The sequence below is a fragment of the Pelobates fuscus genome, chromosome 5 (assembly GCF_036172605.1).
Source record: "Pelobates fuscus isolate aPelFus1 chromosome 5, aPelFus1.pri, whole genome shotgun sequence".
Classification (NCBI taxonomy): domain Eukaryota; kingdom Metazoa; phylum Chordata; class Amphibia; order Anura; family Pelobatidae; genus Pelobates; species Pelobates fuscus.
Window position 1 is genome coordinate 292,160,205 of NC_086321.1, and position 22,866 is coordinate 292,183,070.

The 22,866-nt window shown below is 42.6% G+C and overlaps 1 protein-coding gene across 1 annotated transcript in view; it reads left to right on the forward strand.

Moving 5' to 3' along the window:
* Positions 1–22,866, forward strand: part of USE1 (unconventional SNARE in the ER 1) — a 143,107-nt gene that overhangs the window by 16,950 nt on the left and 103,291 nt on the right. The window contains exon 2 of the mRNA XM_063455444.1: positions 3,645–3,694. Coding sequence (XP_063311514.1) covers positions 3,645–3,694 — 50 coding nt within the window. The remainder of the gene's footprint in view (positions 1–3,644; positions 3,695–22,866) is intronic.

Consider the following 22,866-nt stretch of genomic DNA (forward strand, 5'->3'; position numbering starts at 1 on the left):
ACAGGTAAAGTAGCACTATCACTTTGCAAGTTATTATTTTTAAAGGGCCCATCCATTGCACAAATACAAAATAATTATTTAGTAGATGTACCCCAATTTTTTATTTTTATAATTAGTGGTGTATCTGAAACAGCTTGAAGCCTTTACTAGCACTCCCCATTTTACATAGCCCAGATTTTCCAATGCAGCTTACTGAGAAGTTCTTGCAAATCAGGTGATTTTGAGTTTAGCTCTACTGAGCTAAACTACCAGGATCTAACAGGACCAATAAAAGCATGCTAAAGTGCTCTAGATGTTTTGGATCCTTTCAATCATTTATTTGACCCTCTGTTTTCCTTACAGTTCCTCCCACCAGAGATGTAGATTTATTTTGTATGGGGAAATTACAAAAACATGCTCACATATATACACACATTCTCACACACATTTTCTTTTTTAATGTAGACCTTTATCCCTGGTGACTAGAGGTTTGTTACTGGGGTCAGTCTATGCACTGATTGCACAGTTCCCTGCAGCCCTGTACTGAAGTGATGCTACGTTTAATTTCCCATCATCATTATAGCAAGAGCACAAACAGAGGACTCCGCCAGCCCCTTGCCACCTGTAAGGTCTGCTCGTTTGAATCTACAGAGAAGGCACTTACAAGACAGCTGGCTTTTGTGGCACGATATGGTGGTAAAGGGACTAATTTTTCATGTGTAGAATGCAATTTTTTTTTGTTGGTTTTGTGGTAAGGAGTCCCCTGGCACTGCTCCCCCTTCCCCAGTTTAACAGGTTTTTTTTTTTTTAATTTCCTGTCTTAATACTTAGAATCTACCATGCGCATCTCTCCTCTACAGCTCTATGACAACTGGAAGTTCTCTAACTGAGCTGAGCCTGGCAATGCAGCATGTAAGTTATTGGCTTAATGTGAATGCTTAGTGTAGCAGAATCCTTTCCCTTACGTTCGGTTGTCCGTACCCCCTTGTTCGTCTCCCGAATGACTGGTGTGTGGTCCCTTGTTATGCCCCAGGGAACACCGACCTCCCCTAGCTGTTTACCACAAATTAACAACTTGAAACCTTTGCTTGAGTGCTTTCCCTGTGTGGCCACCATTTGTATAACCAAAAGCACGTGGCCCAGTGCATGTCGGTCATTTTGTCTCCCGAACGCAAGCAGCAGGACCATGTCGTTAAACGCCTGGAACTGTTTTCAGCCTTGCATATCCGCGAACACCAGCAAATATGGTACGGCCCACTTGTCCCACTTCCCGACCAACTACACGAACGGAGATAGGATCTACTGAACAGGGGGAGCATTTGCTTCATAGCAGCCAGGAGGAGTGTTCGTCGGTGTTCGCACAGGAACCCCTGAAAGCCGACTGCCCATCCTGCCCAATCCTCTGGAACTGTTTTGGGCTATCACATGGCCGGTCGGTTAAAACTTTGTTCGAACATAACTTTTGTTCTACCAAACCGATCTGAGCACTTTTTGGATATGTTGTGCGCTCAGATCGGGGCTATTCAGGAATTTTTGTGGGGCTCCTGTATCCTTTTCATGTATTTTGGGTGATATGTTAAAAATATATGTAAGTTTCTGTATTTGAGAGATAATTGAGTTATCCTAATTTGAGCTCTATTATCTGTCACACAAAGGCTCTTGGGAAAGAAACCCATGTGTTTTTGATTTGGAAGCCCCATGCTAGGGGCAATGTGTCACGGCACATAAGTACATAAGTCATTGTTGCACTATAGAATATTGCCATTTAATGTAATTTGTGTAGTGCATAGATGAACTCCCTGCCTGGTACAGGTGGTATGGTCAATTTCAAAATGGGTTGATTTGATTGTATGGGAGGTCAGAAGGTTTACAACCTAAATTCCTCTTTGAAGCTGGGACTCCAGCAGAGCTACCCTGTAACGTGTGAGAAGACACACATTATAAATGAACTCTCTCAATTGCCATATGACTTTATTCCCTCTTAGATAGGGAGTTCTTTGATTTTGATGGTCATTACCTTTTAAGAAAAACCCTTGTGTTCCAGTATCATATCCAAAAGAAACATTAATAATTACCCACAGATTAATAATTAAGCCTAATTTTTTATTTTGAATGGGACAAGCACAATTTTCTAATCAAGCCTAAACATGATTTGCGTAACTTAACCATATGGGAAGGGATTGTGATGTCCGCTATATTGGGTAACAAGTAAGAAGTGTGACATATCTATGGAATGTAAAAATGGTAACAAATCCATAGATACAATTCTTATTTATGTGGCAAGTACATCAGAGGAGATGGAACCAAATGTTTCCATTTTGATTGATGTTGATCTGGAACACAAGGGGATGGTCACTTATTGTTACTATAGGTATGCCTTGTCTCCACCTCTGGGCCAGGCTTGGTAATCCACAGAGTATATATCCAATGATATTGAAATGTGTATTGTACTTGCTTGGGTCCGAAATCTAATTTTGAGTGAGTCACCATCTTTATTGCCAGAGACCCGTTGGGCAAAAGTTTTACTTTGAAAACCTAAGTTAGTAAGTGTTTAGGACTTTATTTTTATCCTTTTTGTTTTTTATGTGTTGTTGGTGTAACTAGTTTGATTGTCATCTATATTTTTGTATGCACTGTGACTATTTTTTGCTCATAATAAATATTCCTTTAAGTCCTGCCTTTGTCTGGTAAAGAATCAAGTTACATGATGAGACTCATTAGTGTTTTGCAATTACATAGTTATTGTGCTAAGTTGTATTTAGTGGGTTTTTATTATTGAGTTAACTGGGGGACCGAGGCACTACATTTACAAATTGTCTTGGTGGTGGCAGCGTTAAAATACTAATATTTATATTATTATTGTTAAGTGTGGGTGGTGTAAAGAGGGTTACTTTATCATTATTTCCGATCTAGTGCAGAGAAATAGTGAATTTTAACCCTTTAACCACCACAACTATGTCATGCTCACTCTTGAAGTAGGGTGCATTCGTGACGCAATGCAAAAAAGCCGCGTTTGGCTGAATAAACTTCAGTTGTACTCCCAGAACTGTGTATCGTCCAGTTACTGGGGAGGAGGTGGGCTATTTACTTGGCAGTATATTGTTCCTGATTCTACCCTTGGTGACGCAGCGGAGGAAAGTCCCTGTCAGGAATAGGTCTCCACTACACTTAGTTCAGGAGAGCAAAGGGATGCTCCTAACAGTAGCTTCCGGCTCTCCCTTCTGGCTGTGGGGAGCAGCATGTGATGGACAGCAGGTAAGAAGTCAAACTCTTTTGAAACCATTTGACTACTCACAGTTTGGAGGGTGCTAGGGCACTTCTGGCACCATTACCACTACAGAGCTCTGTAGTTGTTATTGTGCTTGAAGTATTCCTTTAACCAAGTTCCTGTTTAGTTCCTAAGCTAATTTACCCACAATTCATCTGTAAATTAAGTCCCAAAGAAGGGCAAACTTAAAAGAAAATGTAAGTTAAGGTGTGAAGGCCGGATACAACAGACAATAGAAAAGAAAAACCGAGTTGGGGGGGGGGGGGGGGATGATATATTAAGGTAGTATTTTGTAATCTATCTGCCATGCTTATGCAAGTATAGCACAGGTATGTAAAACCAACAACAACAAAATTGTACTATTGTATTGACAATATTGTATTTTTTATTTTTATAGTTTGTTGGAGCCCTGGAAAAGATGCTCCTCTTAATAAAAGAAGACACCAGGTAACACGTATGCTAAATCATTCTTATGTGTGTGTGTGTGTATATGTATGTATGTGTACTAGCCTCTCCTCCAGTATTTATGTACATATCCTTGGCTTTGTAGCACCCGGCAAGAAACAGTTTGGCCTGAGTGCAGGGACCATTCGGAATTTTTATATATGTATTCTCATAATTATAATCTATTTCTTAATGTAAGAAAGTAGGGATGTTTAATCTTTGCCGCATATATGGTGAACTGCAATTTCTAATGTGACCTAATAGTTAATGGGGATTTGTAGCAATAGGATTCTATGTATCCCTGGACACATATATTACTCACTCATTCTGTTGGGCAGTGCATGAAAGGCAGGGCTTGACAAATTTGCTTGGAATCTAGGAGCCTGAAGCCAGACATTTCAATGTACAATATGCAATTCTTAAAGGGACGCTATAGTCACAAGTGGAGCTTAATGTATAGTATGCAGCTAAATGTAATTGATGATTGATTGATCAACGTCATGAAGGCAGGGCCAGTTGAGGCGAGAACAGCACAGCGTGGGGGGGGGGAGGAGGAGGGGGGGGGGGAGGTGAGTGATTGTGATTGAAGGGGTACCGATCACCTAAACATACCCATGTGTTTACTGACTGACAGACGCCCTCACTGACTGACAGACGCCCTCACTGACTGACAGACGCCCTCACTGACTGACAGACGCCCTCACTGACTGACAGACGCCCTCACTGACTGACAGACGCCCTCACTGACTGACAGACACCCTCACTCCCCCCACAGACGCGCACACTCCCTTACTCACTCACCAATGCGCTTACTCACCGACGCACACACTCACCCACTCACTCACAGACACAATGTGACGAACTGCCTGGCACCCCAACTGGGTGCCTCTGCTAATCGCTGCTTCCTAGTAATTGCAAGCACCATAAGCACTGCACTGGAACACCATAACCACTGTAAACCCCACAGCTACCGCAGCTTGGCTGGGGTCTCGCTGTCCTTCACCCACCCTTGACCCATGTCAGGGATCAAGCTTCCAGTGGGTAGAACTCTCCTACTCCAGAGAGCATAGCAGGAAAGCTCTTAAAGGAGCTAGTGTTAAAAGCTAATCTGAGTATATTACATAGCTAATCCGAGTATATTAAATATAGCAATCCCCAGAGTGAATATAGCTGTCCCCTCCACACATGAGACGAGGCTCTATGTTGAGGGTGAAGAGGAACTGTTTAACCCCTTAAGGACACATGACATGTGTGACATGTCATGATTCCCTTTTATTCCAGAAGTTTGGTTCTTAAGGGGTTAATGGCAGCCACAACTGGCCTTATATGCAAGTCCCCATCTCTGAAACTGCTATGTTTACAGCAGAAAGAGTTAATCCTAGGTGGACCTGGCGCCCAGACCACTTCGTTGAGCGGAAGTGGTCTGGGTGCCTATAGCGGTCCTTTAAGGTAAATGCACAAAATATATATGCCAGTCAGAATTTTCTATGTTTTCAAGAATATGTGTGTGTAGTGGATGCAGTGAGAGTATTTGATTAGTGAATGCAGTGTGTTTGTGTAGTGTGTGTGTATATAATGAATGTAGTGTGTGTGTGTGTGTATAATGAATGTAGTGTGTGTTTGTGTAGGTATGTTAAGTGTGTAAAATGGGGGGGGGGGGCATTTTTATTTTTTTTACTTTTTTAACTATTAAATTTTTTTATGTTAATTTTATAACCATGTGCTTGCCACAGATGGAGTAGTGTCTCCACCGCGTAATTTATTTATTAGCCCAACTGTGCAGGTGGACAGTGATCTGTCCACTACCCATTCTCTGAATGGAAGCTCTGTCCCAATATCCATGTGTGAGGCAGGAGCTTTTAGTCCCCCCTTCCTACTTCTTACCTGGCCAGGGGGGGGAATATGGCATTCCCTGGGGGGGCCCAGCATGCGCTTACTTACCTTCCCAGCAACTCCCTTCAGCTCCCCTGTCTAACTCTCGCGGCCTGTGTGCCGTGCGGAGCGCTGACATGGTAACCCGTGGCAATGTTCTGGTGGCCGCGGGACTCGCGAGAGTTAGACAGGGGAGCTGAAGGGAGCTGCTGGGAAGGTAAGTAAGTACTTGCTGGGCCCCCTGGACCCTGTTGGCGATCCTAGCCTGCATTATCGGCGTTATCGGTATTGGCCGATACCGATATTGCTGAAAATGCAGAATATCGTCCAGACCAATAATCGGTTGATCCCTAGCCGACACATTGTGGCTTCTTCCCATTCCTTTTATATGGGAACATCCTGTCAGACATCTGATTCAAAGGAATAGTAAGTTGGCCATGACAAAGGTCGTAGATCTTGTACCTGGGGCATTGTCACAGCTTCGCCAGCAAGAACCTGTCCTAAGTTGCCTACTCTATCCCCGGACTTGAAAAAATCCCGGAATTGAGGGCCACCCGACTAGCTACTTTGCAGTGGTCTCGCTGTACTATGCACTGCTTGCTTTTGTAGTTCACAAGTTCTAATCCTTTTGATTATGCATGCTTTTTTACTTTGTCTGATGTTTATTGGTTGATAATTTCCTCATATTTGTCCCACTGATTCCTCACATCTTGGGAATAAATAACATTAGACCTTTTGGACGTTGGTTTCATTAAGCCCAGGACACCTTCAAAGTCTGAGGGTCTGCTCTGTTACCCTTATGATGTGGGGACACCCCTTGTGGAATTGGGTCCTACATCCTCGCGTAAGGCCTTTGAGAAGGCTTGATGGCTCTTCCAAAGATATGGGGTACAACTGACCAATTTTCGCTTTTCTTCCATCTACAGGTGAAGGAACCAAAAACAAAAAAAACAACATGCGCTTTGTGGATCTGAGAAATGTATTCTGTTTAACTACTAAGGTTGTAGCAGCATTATGGTGCTTGATGATAGATTTGTGCTATGCTTACGTCCAATCCCCAATGTACCTTCCTTTGTGGACCTGGTTGGCAGCTATCTCCATACCCTTCTATTCTCTCCATTACTGTACCCTGTATTCACCCCAGTTCTGAGTATCGACCCAGACCCAACAGTGACAAGTCAAAATATGCATATCTATTCTTTGATATAGCTGATTTTGAGGGCTTCTCATATGGGTCACTATTTTTGGCTTGTTTTCACCCAGGTGAAAACCTCTGCAAGGTACCACTATAAACAGTTATAATTTTATTTACATAGTGTTATAGGTGTCAACACCCCATTTAATGTTCCTTTTTTAAAAATGTGAAACCGTTCTTAGCACATGTAGTTTTTTTTTTTCTACAGGAGGCAAATTTTAAGACAGGGGCTCGTGTCCTTGTGTCCAATAGGGCATACTAGTGATCTGTGGAGATTTAAATCACATTTTGAATCCCACGGTGAACACCTCAATGCCACCCTTGTCATTGAGAGACAAAACTTTCAAGTCCCAATGAAAAGCCATGCTAAAACTACTCAGTACTTGTAATTTTATGGATGTGTGGCAGGTGACTCATCCAGTTAGCAATGAGTACACATATTTCTCAAATGTCCATAACTCCTTTTCCTACATTGATGGGTATCCTAAGCAGTGCTCCCAGCTTGATCATGCTCCAATCCTGCTCTCCCTTAAAGACAAGTATGACTTTAAACACAAGAGCCCATGGAGACTTAATAAAACATTGCTTCAAGACCCTACTTTCTTTTCAGAGGGTAACCTTAAGCACTATTTTGAAACTGAGAGGTGCAACATTTCTCCCACTACCCTGGCTGGCACATAAGCCAGTTATTAGGGTCTACTGGACCAGTGGCCAAATCCTGCAGTGTCAAACAGATCTTTATGATTTAAACAGCCTCAATCCGATTTCTCCTTCCCAAGCCTTAAAAGACCAAATCGTGGAAATTAATTGAAAGCCCATTTAGGAAAAATGGGCTATTAACAGCAACAAGAGATGAACCACCAATACGTATCCAACCTCTTTCCTGCCTGACGAACTCTCTCCACAGTCGGGAAGCGATTTCCCACAGACGGCTGCATGTTCAGAGCAGGTGGAGGCCGAACACATCTGCGTGGATGAGACTGGTTCGGCCGCAGGGAACCTAGCTCCTGCGCCACAGCCAGTCATACAGTAGAGGGTACAGCCCTCCTACATGCAGAAGGCATCAGTGCAGCTGCCTGCAGGACACCTCTCACTGCAAGTCATGCCTGGGCCCCCCTCATCTGCACATTGGATAATCCTGCTCTTATGGATCTGTTTTTCCCCTCTCTGGACATGGGTAACACAAACTGTGCTTTATGGCTGGCAGGCATAGGCTTAAAGGACATTGATTGCTGTCTACCTGGAGTCCTGTCTCCGCAGTCTTCCTGCCTAATACATAACTTTGCAACTGGTGACACCCACACACTTGCAGCCTACGGTGGCTTTAGTTTAGCCATGTGTTCAATTTTATGTTTGTTTTACCCTATATGCTGAGCTTTAACATGCTACTGGTTCACTGTTAATCCATTATGCAAGCAACTTCTCTTATGATTTTCTAAAAAAAGAACATTTTTTAAATGGTGCATTATTTTAGATATGTAGTAAATTTTGCTTAATATTTAATTGCAATATTTATTTGTTAGCCCATTAAAAAATATATATATTTATTTTTGTAGTGCATGGCAATTATCTTAATAAGAGCTCAAGGCGTCCCACTATGTTGAGTTCAATTAGGCTAGACAACTTCTAGCATGTAAGCTAAGAGCCAGGCACACACAGCAAAAATTACCGTATGTTCTTTCAAGATGATGCTACCAAAAGGTATCGGAGACTAATTTTCTAAATATTATACCTGAATGAAGATGCCAACATGGCACACCCTTCATGAGGTTGTATAACCTGCATGAGGATGCCAACACTGCACAATCCACTTCCATAGGAACCCAGCAATAGTTGGACTTAGTTTCTTTGCCGGTCCAGTCCCTAGGGCAAGTGGCAGTGCTGGTTGAACCAGTTAAAGGAGGAGAGATGATGAGTTATTCATGTCTTCCCTCTGGTAAGGCCACCTGGGCTTTCATAAAGTGTACTTCAAACAGTATAGCCAGGGGGCAGAGCTGAGAGCCGAGCCAACTGGTTGCATTCACTGAGAGCTCTGTGCTTTTTCAGCACAAAACACAGACAAAAACAACTAATCTCATCACCAACTTGCAAAACAAAGCTGAACTTACCTGGCAAGCAATGGCAGCTATGGGCAGGAAAAGCAAAAACCAGAACAGCCACGACCTGGCACAAGCATTGGAGATCTATGGCGGCGAGTACATGGCGCCCTTGAGCCCAACATGGCCGCCTATATCGACGACTTTGAGGACTCCGATTAACAACCTTCGGACCCCGAACAAACCTGCCTATCCACAACGCTGATACCACTGCAGCCCAAACCGCAGCCGGACTCAGCCCCGTCACGAAGGCAGTCATGAAAAAACTGCTGGCGGACCTCCGTCGGAACATCCAGACTGATGTGGTGGACATACGAAAGGATATCCAGGGCCTGACAGGCCACATGGGAACCTTGGAGCAGGACTCCCGCAGCCACACACAGCAAATAACCGTGATGCAAAAGGAGCTAAAGTCGCTGCAACAACAGCACCTAATTATGGAACAAAAGATGGCGGCACTGGAGGACTCGCGCCGCGCTCAAAATATCAAGAGAAGAGGCATTGTAGGCTCGGTCCCGGACACTGAACTGCCTCACCTCCTGAGGTGCCTGGTGAGCGAAATACTCCCACCGAAGCAGGCTAAGGGAGTATGCCTAGACAGCGTGTTTAGAATCCCCAAACCAACGACTGCCCCAGCAGCAGCACCGTGGAACCTAATTGTTAGATTTCAGAAGGGACAGGACAAAGAGGCAGTCATGACCGCCATCAGGGTTAATGCACCGTACGCTTTTGAGGGCATGGTTCTTACATTTTATATGGACTTATACAGAGGAACTATGGCCTTGCGCACAGCCCTCAGGCCCTTTACCTCCCTGCTCCGTGCACACAATATTAAGTACCATTGGCGCTCGTCCCACAAGCTCCAAGTAATCCACGGAGAAACTACGTACTTAATAGCAGACCTGCAGGAAGCGAGGACGCACCTATCAACCTTGGGACTACCACAAGACTCTATACGGCAACCTCACTCAACTCCTAAGCCCCATGAGTGAAACCCAGCTACCTCCAATACATTTGTCCCAAGGGTGTCCAACTACGCTGCACAGAGGACGGCCCCTGCCTGAGCACCTCTTGCGGGCCCGCAGGACCACACCAACCACTCTTACTGCAGCCTCAGTGCTGTCAGAGGACTGAAAATGTTTTACGGTTACCATTTTGCACCTTCTTCACAGAGGTACTCACATACTATATGAGACACCCCTGCTGCTAAACAGCAATTAGTTACACACAGTCCCCCTGCAACCACAAACCCCCGTGACATCAAGGCAGTGGATTCCTACACACCACCCTCACCTAGCGACACTGGTTCCCGCTGCCATGACCCAGAGATAAAATCTTGGGGGCACACGGAGAGTCACTGATCCCGAAACATGCCATCCCCGGCCCCAGCGTAGTTTTGACCACTCTTCATTAGTAACTAGAACATTTATCCGCGCCGTTCAGAAAGAATCAGTTTATGTAGTGCAAACCTGACGACCCTACCCACTAGAGTACCACTCACGGGGCCCCACGTATACGGCGACCATAAACCGGGCCACCCTAGCCCGCAATATACAGGCATTAAGGATTGCATCCCCCAGGGATGTCGACTGTTCGGTCGCAGGAGACCTAAGAACCCAGTAGCCTCCCGCACAAGCCACAACTCACAACCAGGTTTACACTAAGAGAGGACCACACATGTTGCTAAATATATTTGCCTGCACCGACACCTTTTTCAATGTCATTGTTTCCCAGTGCCACTGATACGCCCTATTCACTTAATTGCTTACTGTTTATCCCTCACTGTAGAACTGACTCAATAGAATGTCAAACTTTACTATCTACTGAAGATAACTTAAAGCGCTTGAACTAACCTTGCAAATCTCCATATATGAAAACAAAAGTGCAATGTTCTTGATGCCATATCTCTGTTACTATGTGAATTCAAATCTTTTCGCACCTGCTGCTGTGGCGGTGCAAATCTGCATGTCCAATATTTGCACGAATAAAATAAAGAATTAAAAAACCAAACAAAAGAAAACAACAGTATAGCCATGTGCTGGCACACTATCTGACAGGCTTATGTAATCACGCAGTTCACGAAAGTATACTATCAGAGATTACAAAATTACCCTATCTATTAAGAACCCTCCAGATTGATTTGCCTACCTAATTCTTGAACAGTATGCAATACATTTTCACTAGATTTATTTAGCAGAACAAAAGAATGTGAGAGTCAACTAGACTTTTCCAGAGCTTGATGGCGGGAAGGGGACTGGGGATACTGAACCTCAAAATTTACTTCAAAGTGGCTTTTTTGAGTAACATGGTAACAGCTGCCTATATTCTCTATCTTGACTTCTTGGGCTCCTCAAATGTTACCCCATACTAGACTACTGTTGTAGGTTTAGGATCTAGTGAAATGTACAATGTGCGGGTATGCCCCAATCTCCTTAGCCACACCATTAGAGTTGAATTCCCTGGAATTTCCTACGTTATATCACACAACATTGACCAGAGGAAGTGACTCATACATACAACCTTTTTAAGAAGGACACTTTGTACCCCTTTCTAGACCTTATGGCAGAATATCACTACCCTAGTAACACACTCCTTTTCTTATATGCAATTTAAGTCGTTCATATAAAAAAGCAAGGTTACTGTAACTATGAAAGTTTAGACTTCCCACTAACAGCTTTTGAAAAAAATTGCCTAAAGTTGCAACTAAATAAGAGACTGTGTTATGATGCTGTAAATGGGTGTGCGCCCATATAAAACAAGGGATATATAGAGGCTTGACACAAAGATAATGGCAGCGTTCTACCATCGACTCAGTTGGCCCGTGCATTAACTAAATCAAAGTGTCACTCCTCCTGTGCCACACATTTGGAACAAAATGAGCAAAATACGGTTTAGCCTGATCTCAGCCCACCGGGCCCATATAGTTCCAATATTTGTTGTAGATGTAAAATGGAAATTGACATTTGATGGACATGTAATTTCATTGAACCATGTTAAAATATGATATAGGAGCTAACCTTCCTTGAACTGGGGCTATGAGTTCATGGTCCATGTCCGATGCTCAAGTTAAGGGACACTATAGTTACCAGAACAACTACATCTTATTGTATTTGTTATGGTGAGTAGAATCATTCCCTTCAGGCTTTTTGCAGTAAATATTGTGTTTTCAGAGAAAAAGCAGTGTTTACATTACAGCCTAGGGTTACCTCCACTGGCCACTCAGATGGCTACACCCTCTGCATGGAGCCACTGAACATTGATTCAATGTATTTCTATGAGGAGATGCTGATTGGCCAGGGCTTTGTTTGGCTTGTGCTGGCTCTGCCCCCTCAACAGTCTTCACTAATCTTCCTATGTGAAAGCATTGTGATTGTCTCAGATCCCAACTTCTGGTGTCAGATCAGGGGCACAGCCAGCAGCAGCAGACTGCTATTAAGGTAGGATTTTAGGGCTAGATTGTGTTTTAACACTAGAGGGTCAGGAATATATGTTTGTGTTCCTGACCCTATAGTGTTCCTTCAAAGTTCAACCTTGGTGGCCCAGGAGCTGTGAGTCAGCAAATGTAACATGCTTTTCTATGAGATATTTGCCTGTATATAATGTGTCAAATTGGCATATTGTTTTAGACGAGACGAGTTTGAACAAAGATTAATTTGGATTCGGAGTAGGCTCAGATAGGCCCTCTGCACATTCCCTTCCTTTCCCTTTTTGTTTGTGTTACGCACTATTGATTTGATTTGCTAACTTATGTTTTGGTTCTGTTCTGTTTTTATATTCTTACTATCTGTAATGATGGCATCACCAGTTCCGACCATTGTATTTGTAAAGGTCATACTATGTGTTGTACATATTGGGTTCAAATGCTGCTTTTATTGTTGCAGTACACACAAAATTATAGTCAATGTTTCGGTCTTAACCATATTTTTTTTTTCAACACAGAGAAACCATTTAAATACGTGAGTGAAGCATAATAGGGTGATGAAAGTGAAACCAGTGATGTAATAGATGACTTGGTGAATACCAAGTATCAACACCTAAATTTTAACTCCTGGTATAAAGGTAAGTATTTGTGGCGAAAGCGACCTCGCCACTGGTTTTTGGAGGGGACTAATTGCCAGCCTCATGCCTTGGGACTATGGCCCCTGGGAGATTGGACACTTTAAAAACAGCATTGGGGCTTATGGACTTGTATTGGACCGTGCTGCCCATTTAAGAACCGTCTGGGGACATATTGAGACTTTGTGTGACAATGCCCCTTTAAGACTATGTCCCCAGACCTTTAAAATCCTTTGTGCATGGCTTTCTCCCACTTGGTTCAGTAAATGGGGCTTACTGAACCAAGTACCACACAGACGGACCACCCAGAAATGGAAGTGTGCAGGCAATTTACTCTTATTGGGGGAATCTGCTACAAGGGATTGCTATGCTAGTCATACTCTCTTGCTATATCACTACTAAGCTCTTGTAAGAGCTTGTTCCTGTCTTGCTCTCTAAAGAAGTCCATGGTGGTTATGGTGTTGGCTGGAGTGCTTGGAGCCCTCAGGAAGCACTAGGAGCATCCATCAACGGAGGTACCCAGTCAGGGTGCCCGTCGATCCGTTACAGTATTCACCTAGTAAGAGTGGAAAAAAAATAGCATGACAAAATAGCATTAAAAAAATACATGTACAACTATTTACAAAGATACAGCATATCTTTGTAAATAGGAGGCTTGGGGAGAGAGAACTGTGTAAATGTATCCAATCGTATCAAGAAACATTGCTGCAAATAAGAGTATACATAATACTGAAAGGTCGATAGCGATTTTGAACCACAGTGGGACGAGACGGCTCCATATTAATATTGTGGGGATTGGACTGAAAATGTCAGGTGGCATAGTTAAAAGCAAATGCAATTTGAAGAAAATACACAAATGCTACATAAATGAGGTCATCTGGACAGAAATGGATGCCATCCCAACTGAAATGCAATATGAGCCAGAGTGCAATAGTTAGGAATTTACAAATGTGCTTCATTCCAATAAAAGCATTTGGCTACAGTAAGACCACCTTATTATTAGAAGAATAGTGTTGTCCAGTTATGGTTGTAGCAGTTTACGGAATGAGCAGTGGACCTTTGGAATATAGACCCTCAACAGGTAACTGTTTCAGGCTGATTTATATCATGTAGCAAAAAGCTTGGTCTTGGCATTTTTCATACTTTTCACATTTTCATTTATCTTAATCAAGAACATTATGTGAGATTTATATCTGCAAGTGACTTACTCAAGTAAATGACATGCGAATTTAGATGCTACTGCAATGTCCCTGTATAATGTGTCTTTTTCTGGATACATTGTGAGAAATAAGGGGAATTTTGCTTTGAACATAGTGAAAGGTTTTTGCTTCCAATGACCATGACTTTCAATGTCATCCAGAATGTGGGGAATTTTCTCTACCGAGTACAATTAAAAAACACTGTTCTACAATTGTACAACAGCTATAATCTCTACGCTATTTTTACAAGCTTTTTGCTATTGAGAAATGTCTGTGGCAGCTTCAATGCCCTTTTGTATTTAAGGAATTTGTCTCTTTTCCATGAAAGATAAGAGGAAACTACACAAGAAAAAAATTTTGGTTAAATTTTTTAAGGATTTTGCACAGGTTAGAACTGTCCGGATGTAAATGCCATTTCTCACTCCAAAAGTGAGAACCATATATGCTCGAGTATAAGTCGACCCGAATATAAGTTGAGGCCCCTAATTTTACCCCCCAAAACTGGGAAAACTTATTGACTAGGGTGGGAAATGCAGCAGCTACTGGTAAATTTCTAAATAAAATTAGATCCCCCGAAAATTATATTAATTTAATATTTGCAGTATGTGTATATAATGAATGCAGAGTGTGTGTTTGTGTAGTGTGTGCATATAATGAATGCAGTGTTTGTGTATGTGATGCAGAGTGTGTAACCTTGGTGGGGGGTGGGCATTTTTATTATTATTTTAATATATAAAAAAAAAAAGATTTTGATATTTTTTTATTTTATTATATTATTTAAATTTGTATTACATTTTTTTTGTCCCCCCTCCCTGCTTCATACATGGCCAGGGAGGGGGCTATATTATTCCCTGGTGGTCCAGTGGATGGGCTGTGCAGCAGGGGGCCTGGGAGCAAGCTGTTACTTACCTTTACAGTAGCTCAGTTCAGCTCCCTTCTCCTCCGTGCCGTTCAGCTCCCAGTGTAAATCTTGCGGTCTGCGTGCCGCGTTGCCACAGTAACCCGTAGCAATGCTCTGACGGCCGCGGCTCTCGCGAGACTTACGCTGGAGCTGAACGGCACGGAGGAGAAGGGAGCTGAACGGAGCTGCTGTAAAGGTAAGTAACAGCTTGCTCCCGGTCCCCAACAGGAGCGCTGGGCTTGTAATGAGCCCGGCGGTACTGGTCTGTATTATGGCAATGTACTCGAGTATAAGACGAGTGGGGGTTTTTCAGCACAAAAAATGTGCAGAAAAACTCATCTTATACTCCAGTATATACGGTATTCATCTTTTGCCAGCTTTTTTCATAATCTGCTCTTTTTGCTATGTGATCTAAATCGGCTGAATGTTGTTAAACAATGATTTAATGGACAGACTTTTTGAGATTGAGATTCAACATGGGATAAATCCAAGTATCAATGGAGTCATAAAGGCCTTCTTTCTTCCTTATTTTAGAATAAATGGTAAACAATGGCATTATAGTTATTTACATATAAATTAAATACCAGCATCCACAGTGATCCAAACTTACTCGGTAGCTGAAAAAGTAGACCGCATGAACTGTGTGCTTGTTACAGAGACAAGCTGCTCTCTCTCTCATACCAAATCCACTGTTACAGTGCTACAACTAGTCTGTCATTTTGGGCATACTCTGACTCTCCTCAACTGCCCTGGACATTTGGCTTATTCTGTTATTTTTTTTTTTATTTTTTTTTTATGCTCAACATAGTTTTTTTTTTTTTTTCAAGCCTGAACAGTTTGTTGTTTATCCGCTGTTGCCCAAGCCACCATACAACTGTACCAAGGAGTTCCCGGGTGTCTTCACACTAGTTTTTGTTAAAACATAACCTAAAACAGGTATTTTTCCTGTCTTGTTGCGTGCAAATTGACCGAATTTAATTTAAACCGAAAGTTGAGAGTTTGTCCATTCGTGTTAGGACAAAATTCGGGCATTACTTTCGCTTTGAAATTAGATTCCAAAGAATGACATTTCCAATCTTCCCCATTATTATTCAGGGCCCCCACTCACTGCTAATGGGTGGGGCCTAGGGGGATCAATAGTCGCTCCTCCTTTGGGGCTCGCCCTTTGACATGGGTGGGGGAAACTAGATGGGGGCACGTGGACCTGTTTTGGCTGCTGAATACAGCCGCCAAGTGGAAATGCATATATTTAGTTGAAATAACCAAATTCGTCTTTTGTGATTTTAAGCTATTGAGTTAAAGTCTGTTATTTGCAAAATGATGAACTTGATAAGCAGTCCCATAGTTATGACTCATATAGGACACTGCTCTCCTCGTTTTCAAGTGTTGTTGTCTAGGAAAAGAAGGAATTTCAAAAGTCAAATCTTAGAATAGGTATCTGACATAAACACTGTAGTTTTCTTCGATAGAGTCAGCAAAATCCTTGTTGCAGGCTAAACAGGGCAAATGTGCATGCCTATTCAATAGCTGTGAAGATTACATTTTTAAGTCTTGTTCCTTAATAATATGCAGTTTTACAGATGATGATGGCCTGACATTTCAACTCCTTAAGTCTTTGTCAAGCTGGTTAAAGATTCTTAAAGGGATACTCTAAGCACCAAATCAACTTTAGCTGTAAATTCTCACTTTAGTGAATAATCTTGTTCTCTGATAGTTGAATTTTAAATCGCACACAAGTTGATAACTTCTATAGCATTCCTTTTTTTTTTTAAATTCTTTATTTTTGTAGTGCATTTCAAAAATAATACATAAGCTTGAGGTACCCCCGACGGCAATCCTCAGGCCATTTTGCAACATATATAACAGCGGGGTGGATCAGATATGCATGCACAATTTTAGGTTTTAAAATTGTTAAACTCTTATAATATAAACAGATTATGGTAAGGCCAAACGGTTCGTTGATGTAAGTAACATTCTTACGTTTTACCATTGTGGAGAGACAGGTATAGAATATTAAACGGTTAGTGGTACATGTGAGCAGGCCGACCCCTATCATTGATGCAACATTACCGTGTGGCCTGGATTGTTCTGGCGGCTCTATTGCAATTTCCGAATCTTAACAGGGCCTCAATAGGGTGATTTACGTGGAGCTTCTCAGCTCGTAGTCGCTATGGTAATGGGCGGGAGTATCATGGAATAACAGCAAACCTGCGACAACTGTGCAGAAGCATATTACTTGGTAAGCGGACGCGGGTATCAATATGTGCTCATTAAGCTCCAACAGAACAGTTGAGTTGGCTAACAATTTTATCAAAGGATGCTCCATTTGTCTTCCTTAGAGCTAGTGGAAGTGCATCGAAATGGGCTTGACTATGAGGGGAAGCCAGAAGAGGTACTTGGTGTTAAACATTACACTTGCGGATTTTGTGACATAGGGTAGTAACGTTGTGCGTCGTGCCCGGCAGCTAGCGGAGCTATGCTGTGAGTTTACATGCGATATACCTATACAGTGCTAGCTTCGTGAAGGAGGCACCTATGGTCAACTATGGTAATTCTGCAAGGGGTGACATGGTGGCAGTGCAAGGATTAGTACCGTGCGGTAGTTAGAATATAAACAGGGCCCGTGTCACCTCAACGGCGGTCAACAGCCGATAGTTTTAACATTGTTTCCCAATATCGTTGCATAAAAACATAGGTACAGTGCTAACATGGTAACCTTGAAAGAACTAAAGAGTTGAGCTAGAGTCCTGAATACTAGCAGTGACCAGGTAATAGTGACAAGGCGGTGGCATACCAGATATTATTGTGAGCACTTCCCAAGTTACTTAGCACCATGTGTACATTGCGCAGTTTAAGCTGCCTACTAATTTCAATTTTATTCCTTTTTAATTAATTAAACAATAAGGTACCTCAGTGGTTGCCGCTTGAGTTTATGTTAGGTGTGTGAGAGAATATGAGGTTTAAAGGTGACTATCAGACCAGTTAGGCTAGGTATTACGTTGGATGAGATCAGGGAGGGTCTGAAAAGGGGTACGGCTTGTTCTGCGCATTGCTCAAAACGATAGTAAGGTAAGGTAAGGTTACAAACCTATATACATATACACATAACTTTAACAGAAATAGCTAACATGGTGAGGCTTCCTTACTGTGTACGAGTGTAGGCTAGTCAGTCGCCCTTCTCAACAAACATTGTGTTATCAATTTAGTTGCGTTGTACTATTGAGTGTGGGTGGTTAGGGAAGCCGTAGCTTGCCGGTCCACCAGCTGTCGTGTAAAATCTGTCATTGGTCGCTCGGGGATAAGAGTTGTGCCAAACATTGTGGGAGTCGTGAGGGTGTGTGAGGGGGGACCGTACCTGTCTTAGCTGACGGTAGCCTGGGGCTCGTGTGTGCGCTCTGTCCTCCCTTGGTCAGTACCCTATTGGTGGTCTAGTGTGTATGTGTGTGTGTGGTTAGGTGTGGCGTGTTGTGTGTATGTTTGTGTTCCCCGTCAGCTCCTGGAATGGTGCACGTCCATGTCTGGTCGTTTGTGAGGTGGGTGAGTTATTGCTGGACTTCGCTGGTAGGTGTTAGGGAGGTAGTAAAGCCATTATACGGCCCGTCGTTTGGAAATGGGCCTGTCCATGGTCTCGTGAGGTCCGGGAGGGTCATGGCCTCGCAGTGCCCTGAGGGGGGGGGACATTCTGTAAATCAGACATATACATTACAAGTCCAAGGAGAAATCGGTGTTTCTTGTAGGTGTCCCAGGGGTGTCTGCTGGGGTGTCATTCATGTAGTTTCTGAGGAGTATACAGTCCTCGGTGTGTCGCAAGTGTTAGGTAGTGACCGCAGCATAGGACACAGGGGTTGAGCCTCTCGGGATAAACGGGTTGATATTTGTCAGGTCCCAATTATGATCCGAAGTGGTCGGGTGTGGGAGTCCTTCTTGGGTGAGGGAGTCCTGTGGAATGCCTAGAGTCCGCAGAAGGTCTGGTGCGTCCTGGATGTCGTGTATCAGGTGGAAGTCCTTTCCTCGTTGTACGCTGAGAGTCCCGGGATTCCGCCATTTGTAGCTGATTCCATTTTGGTGGAGCAGGGAGGTGAGTGGCTGAAGCGACCTGCGCCAGGCCATGGGGCCGTTAGACAGATCGGCAAAGAAGGTTAGTCCCCTGTTGTCAAACTGTAGTGGGGTTTTGCCCCGTAGGGCCATGAGAATCACAGATTTATCGCTCCCAGTGCGGAACGTGACTATGGTGTCTTTTGTGGCTGAAGGCGGTGCCCTGTGGGGTTTAGGGATCCAAAATATGTCCGCAGGGGTGATGGCTTCAGGCTGTCCATGCGGCAATATGGCTGCTATCATGCGCCGAATAACGTGCGGTAGTTCAGACTCCGATATTTCGTCTGGGAGCCCTCTAACTTTCAAGTTTTGCCTTCTTCTGGTGTCCTCTTGTGCCGCAAATCGGCGTTCATATAGCCGGTTCTGCCCTTGTAAGTCTCGTACTGCCTTTTGTAAGGATGACCGGTTCTGCTGGTGGCTCTGTGAGGATGTCTTCAGCGTGTTGATGCGGCCTGTCAGGCCCTGTATTTCTCCCCTGAGGGCATGTACATCAGTCAGTATATTCTTTTGAAGATCTGCCAGTAGGGCTTTCATCACCCCTGTGGTCACCAATTCAGCGTCGGTAGCCGTCCCTTGGGGTCTGGCCTTTTGTGGCATGACTGGGGCTGGTAGGTAGTCGTCCTCTGCGTCTCCGGAGAGATCATCAGAAAAATCAGAGCAGCCGCCATGGAGGGCTGCCATATTTGGCTCCGTCGGGCCTCGTGCTTGCCTCCACATATCTCCGATCGTCAGCCCAGAGGTAGGTTTTGCCGGCCCCGATTTTTTATTTTTCTTTCCCATATTGCTCTGGGGGGTCTCAGCAGTCTTTTGGGGGGTTAGTGGGTAATTATCGATTAGTTTAAGCAGTTTTCCGTCGTGTTGTGTCTGGAGCTCTAGTGATCTGCGACCGCTCTCCTCTGCAGTTCGGCTCCGCCCCCCCAACTTCTATAGCATTCTAAGCACTACAATCTCTAAATCTTAACGTAGTAATATTGGTTTATAAACCAATAAAGTATTACTTTACTGAGAGGGTAGTGGATGCATGGAATAGGCTTCAAGCTGAAGTGGTAGAGGTTAACACCGTAAAGGAGTTTAAGCATGCGTGGGATAGGCATAAGGCTATCCTAACTATAAGTTAAGGCCAGAGACTAATGAAAGTTTTTAGAAAATTGGGCAGACTAGATGGGCCGAATGGTTCTTATGTGCCGTCACATTCTATGTTTCTATGTCCCTGCAGTCAGACAAATCTTTTGGCTGTTAATTAGTCACTAGAGGCACTTCCTAGACAACACTTTTAATAATTTAAATTCTTTACGTGGGGATTGCTGAAAGGTTTGAATGCTTCTCATAGAGATGCAATGGATTCATTGCTTTGAAGATAACAATGCCTCTCTATGATCTTTCCTGCAGTTTTGGACCATAAAAAGTGAGTTTTACATCCCTTTAAGGAAGAAGCGGTATAAAGCAGATGTGTCCATATGTAAAATGCTTTAAAATCACAGAAAAGTTGAATTTGAACAACATTATTTGTATTGAAGGCTGACCTAAAGAAGTGTTGATTTGTTAATGGAAAATTCTCAATTTGGGTAACAGTGGTAATCTGAGTACCTCTGGGTTCTCTACTGAGTCTACTTCTATTTTAAATTGGTTAGTTATGATCTTGCAGGGACATTGAAAGCCACACATGCTTTTTTGGAAAGGATGTGAAATTAAATAAGGTAATATGGCCAGTATAGGGCATTACTTCTCTACAAGAATATTTTGATAAGGTAAGGAATTTGTAAATATATAACAATAAAGTGATTTGCAAACAATGCAAAAAACCCCTTGTGGCTATCAAACGGGGAAAAAATATCTAAAATATAAATACCCCAATTCAGGAGGTGCAAGAGACTCCTCAATGTCTCTGATATCGAAAATATAAAACATTAAAAAGCACAACCTAAAAAAGTACAAAAAAGGGAGACCAATAGTGCAGACTGAAAATAAAAAATCCGTGTATAAAAAGCTAAAAAACACACTCACAAACAAACGTAAAAAATAGGCAGGGTATACTCGGTCCTCTTCAAATACTTCTTCGCTTCTCAGTGTAGAAACGGGTACTAGAATGGAGCACAAAGACGGACCATAGTGCAAAATGTATAATATAAAGAATACAGCTTTATTGGACACACTTACAAAATTATGGTAGTAAAAAGGCACTTCAAATCAAACATCGATGTCTTCCATCAAAGGAACGATTTTATCATCAGACAGTCCCAAAGACACCCGAGATGAAGAGATTGCACAGTAAAAACAATAAATAGTGAAATAAAGCTTGCCACCCTTCGCGTTTCGTCTATTAAGACTTCGTCAGGGGCTTGTGGCATCAAAATATACATGATACATACATTACAATACTTAAATACCCTGCCTTAAAAACAAAAACAGCCAATCCTGGAGGTTTCTTCAAACGGAGCCAGCTGTAGAAAATTTCTTCCATCCGATTTCCTCATTTTCGCGCTCGAAAAGGGCGCGTGCGTTCCAAGCCTCTTTTTCGTACACCCGGAAATCTCAGTTCGTCTCTGCGTGGAACTCCGTTGAAAAACAGGAAGTAAGATTCTTCGTTCATGCGCAGATGTCTCTACCTGGAACGCAAATGCGTTCCACTCCACTGGTAATCAACAATTTCTTTCTTCAAGCGCAAATATAACTCAGTCTCTCTACATCCAGGAAACATAAAATAAAGATTGGAACGCATATGCGTTCCAAATACCGTGATGTTCAATTCTATAACTGTAAGGTGCAAATGTGCTCCAGACAAAAAATATAATCATAAAATCCATAAGAAAAAACACATAAAGAACTAAAAACACATCAGACATATCCAATTCTCAGAAAATAATATCAAGGGAAAAAATAAAAAATAGGTATAAAATTTGGAAAAAGAAGAGGACCGAGTATACCCTGCCTACTTTTTACATTTGTTTGTGAGTGTGTTTTTTAGCTTTTTATACACAGATTTTTTATTTTCAGTCTGCACTATTGGTCTCCCTTTTTTGTACTTTTTTAGGTTGTGCTTTTTAGTGTTTTAAGGAATTTGTCAAGCATGTTGCAGACTGCAAATAAAGTTATGCATTTCAGCAACAATAAAATAAACTCAGACTTGTTGTTCTAACTAGGAAAGGTTGCTTTTAAAGAAATCCTTGAAGGGAAGGACTTGGGAATTATTTTTTATAACAGATATGTTGGCAGTGTGTACAATATTAGTCAGTGGCTGCAAATCCAGTAAAAAGTTATCTAAACAAGTGTACTTGTTTTTTTTAATAGTTTTCCTGGAACTATAGCTTCCTAGCTTCATCAAGATGTCCAGCACCAATGTCCTTATGTGCTGGTCCAGGAATGCCTTCACTCCTCCCCCGTATACGTCAGTCGGCAATGGCCGCACTTGCATTCGGGTTTCCACGTAGAAAAGCATTATGAGTATTCGGTTGACGCTGGAAGTCCTTATGCATGGTGTGAGGACATCCAACTTTGGTTAGTGAGGAGGAGTTAACTATGAAAAATATTTTATTGCAGTTTCATTAAAAACTGCAATTATTACCTTTCCAGGGTTAAGGGACATAAGACACTGCACTCAGACCACTTCAATGAGATGAAGTGGTCTAGGTGCCTATAGTGTCCCGTTATGGACCTAGAAAACGTGCAATAGTTGTTAACACAGTTAATAATTTGGTCATAATTAAAAAAAATAAAAAAATGGATTTGGAGTCTTTGTTTGTATAGATAAATACAGGCCAGTA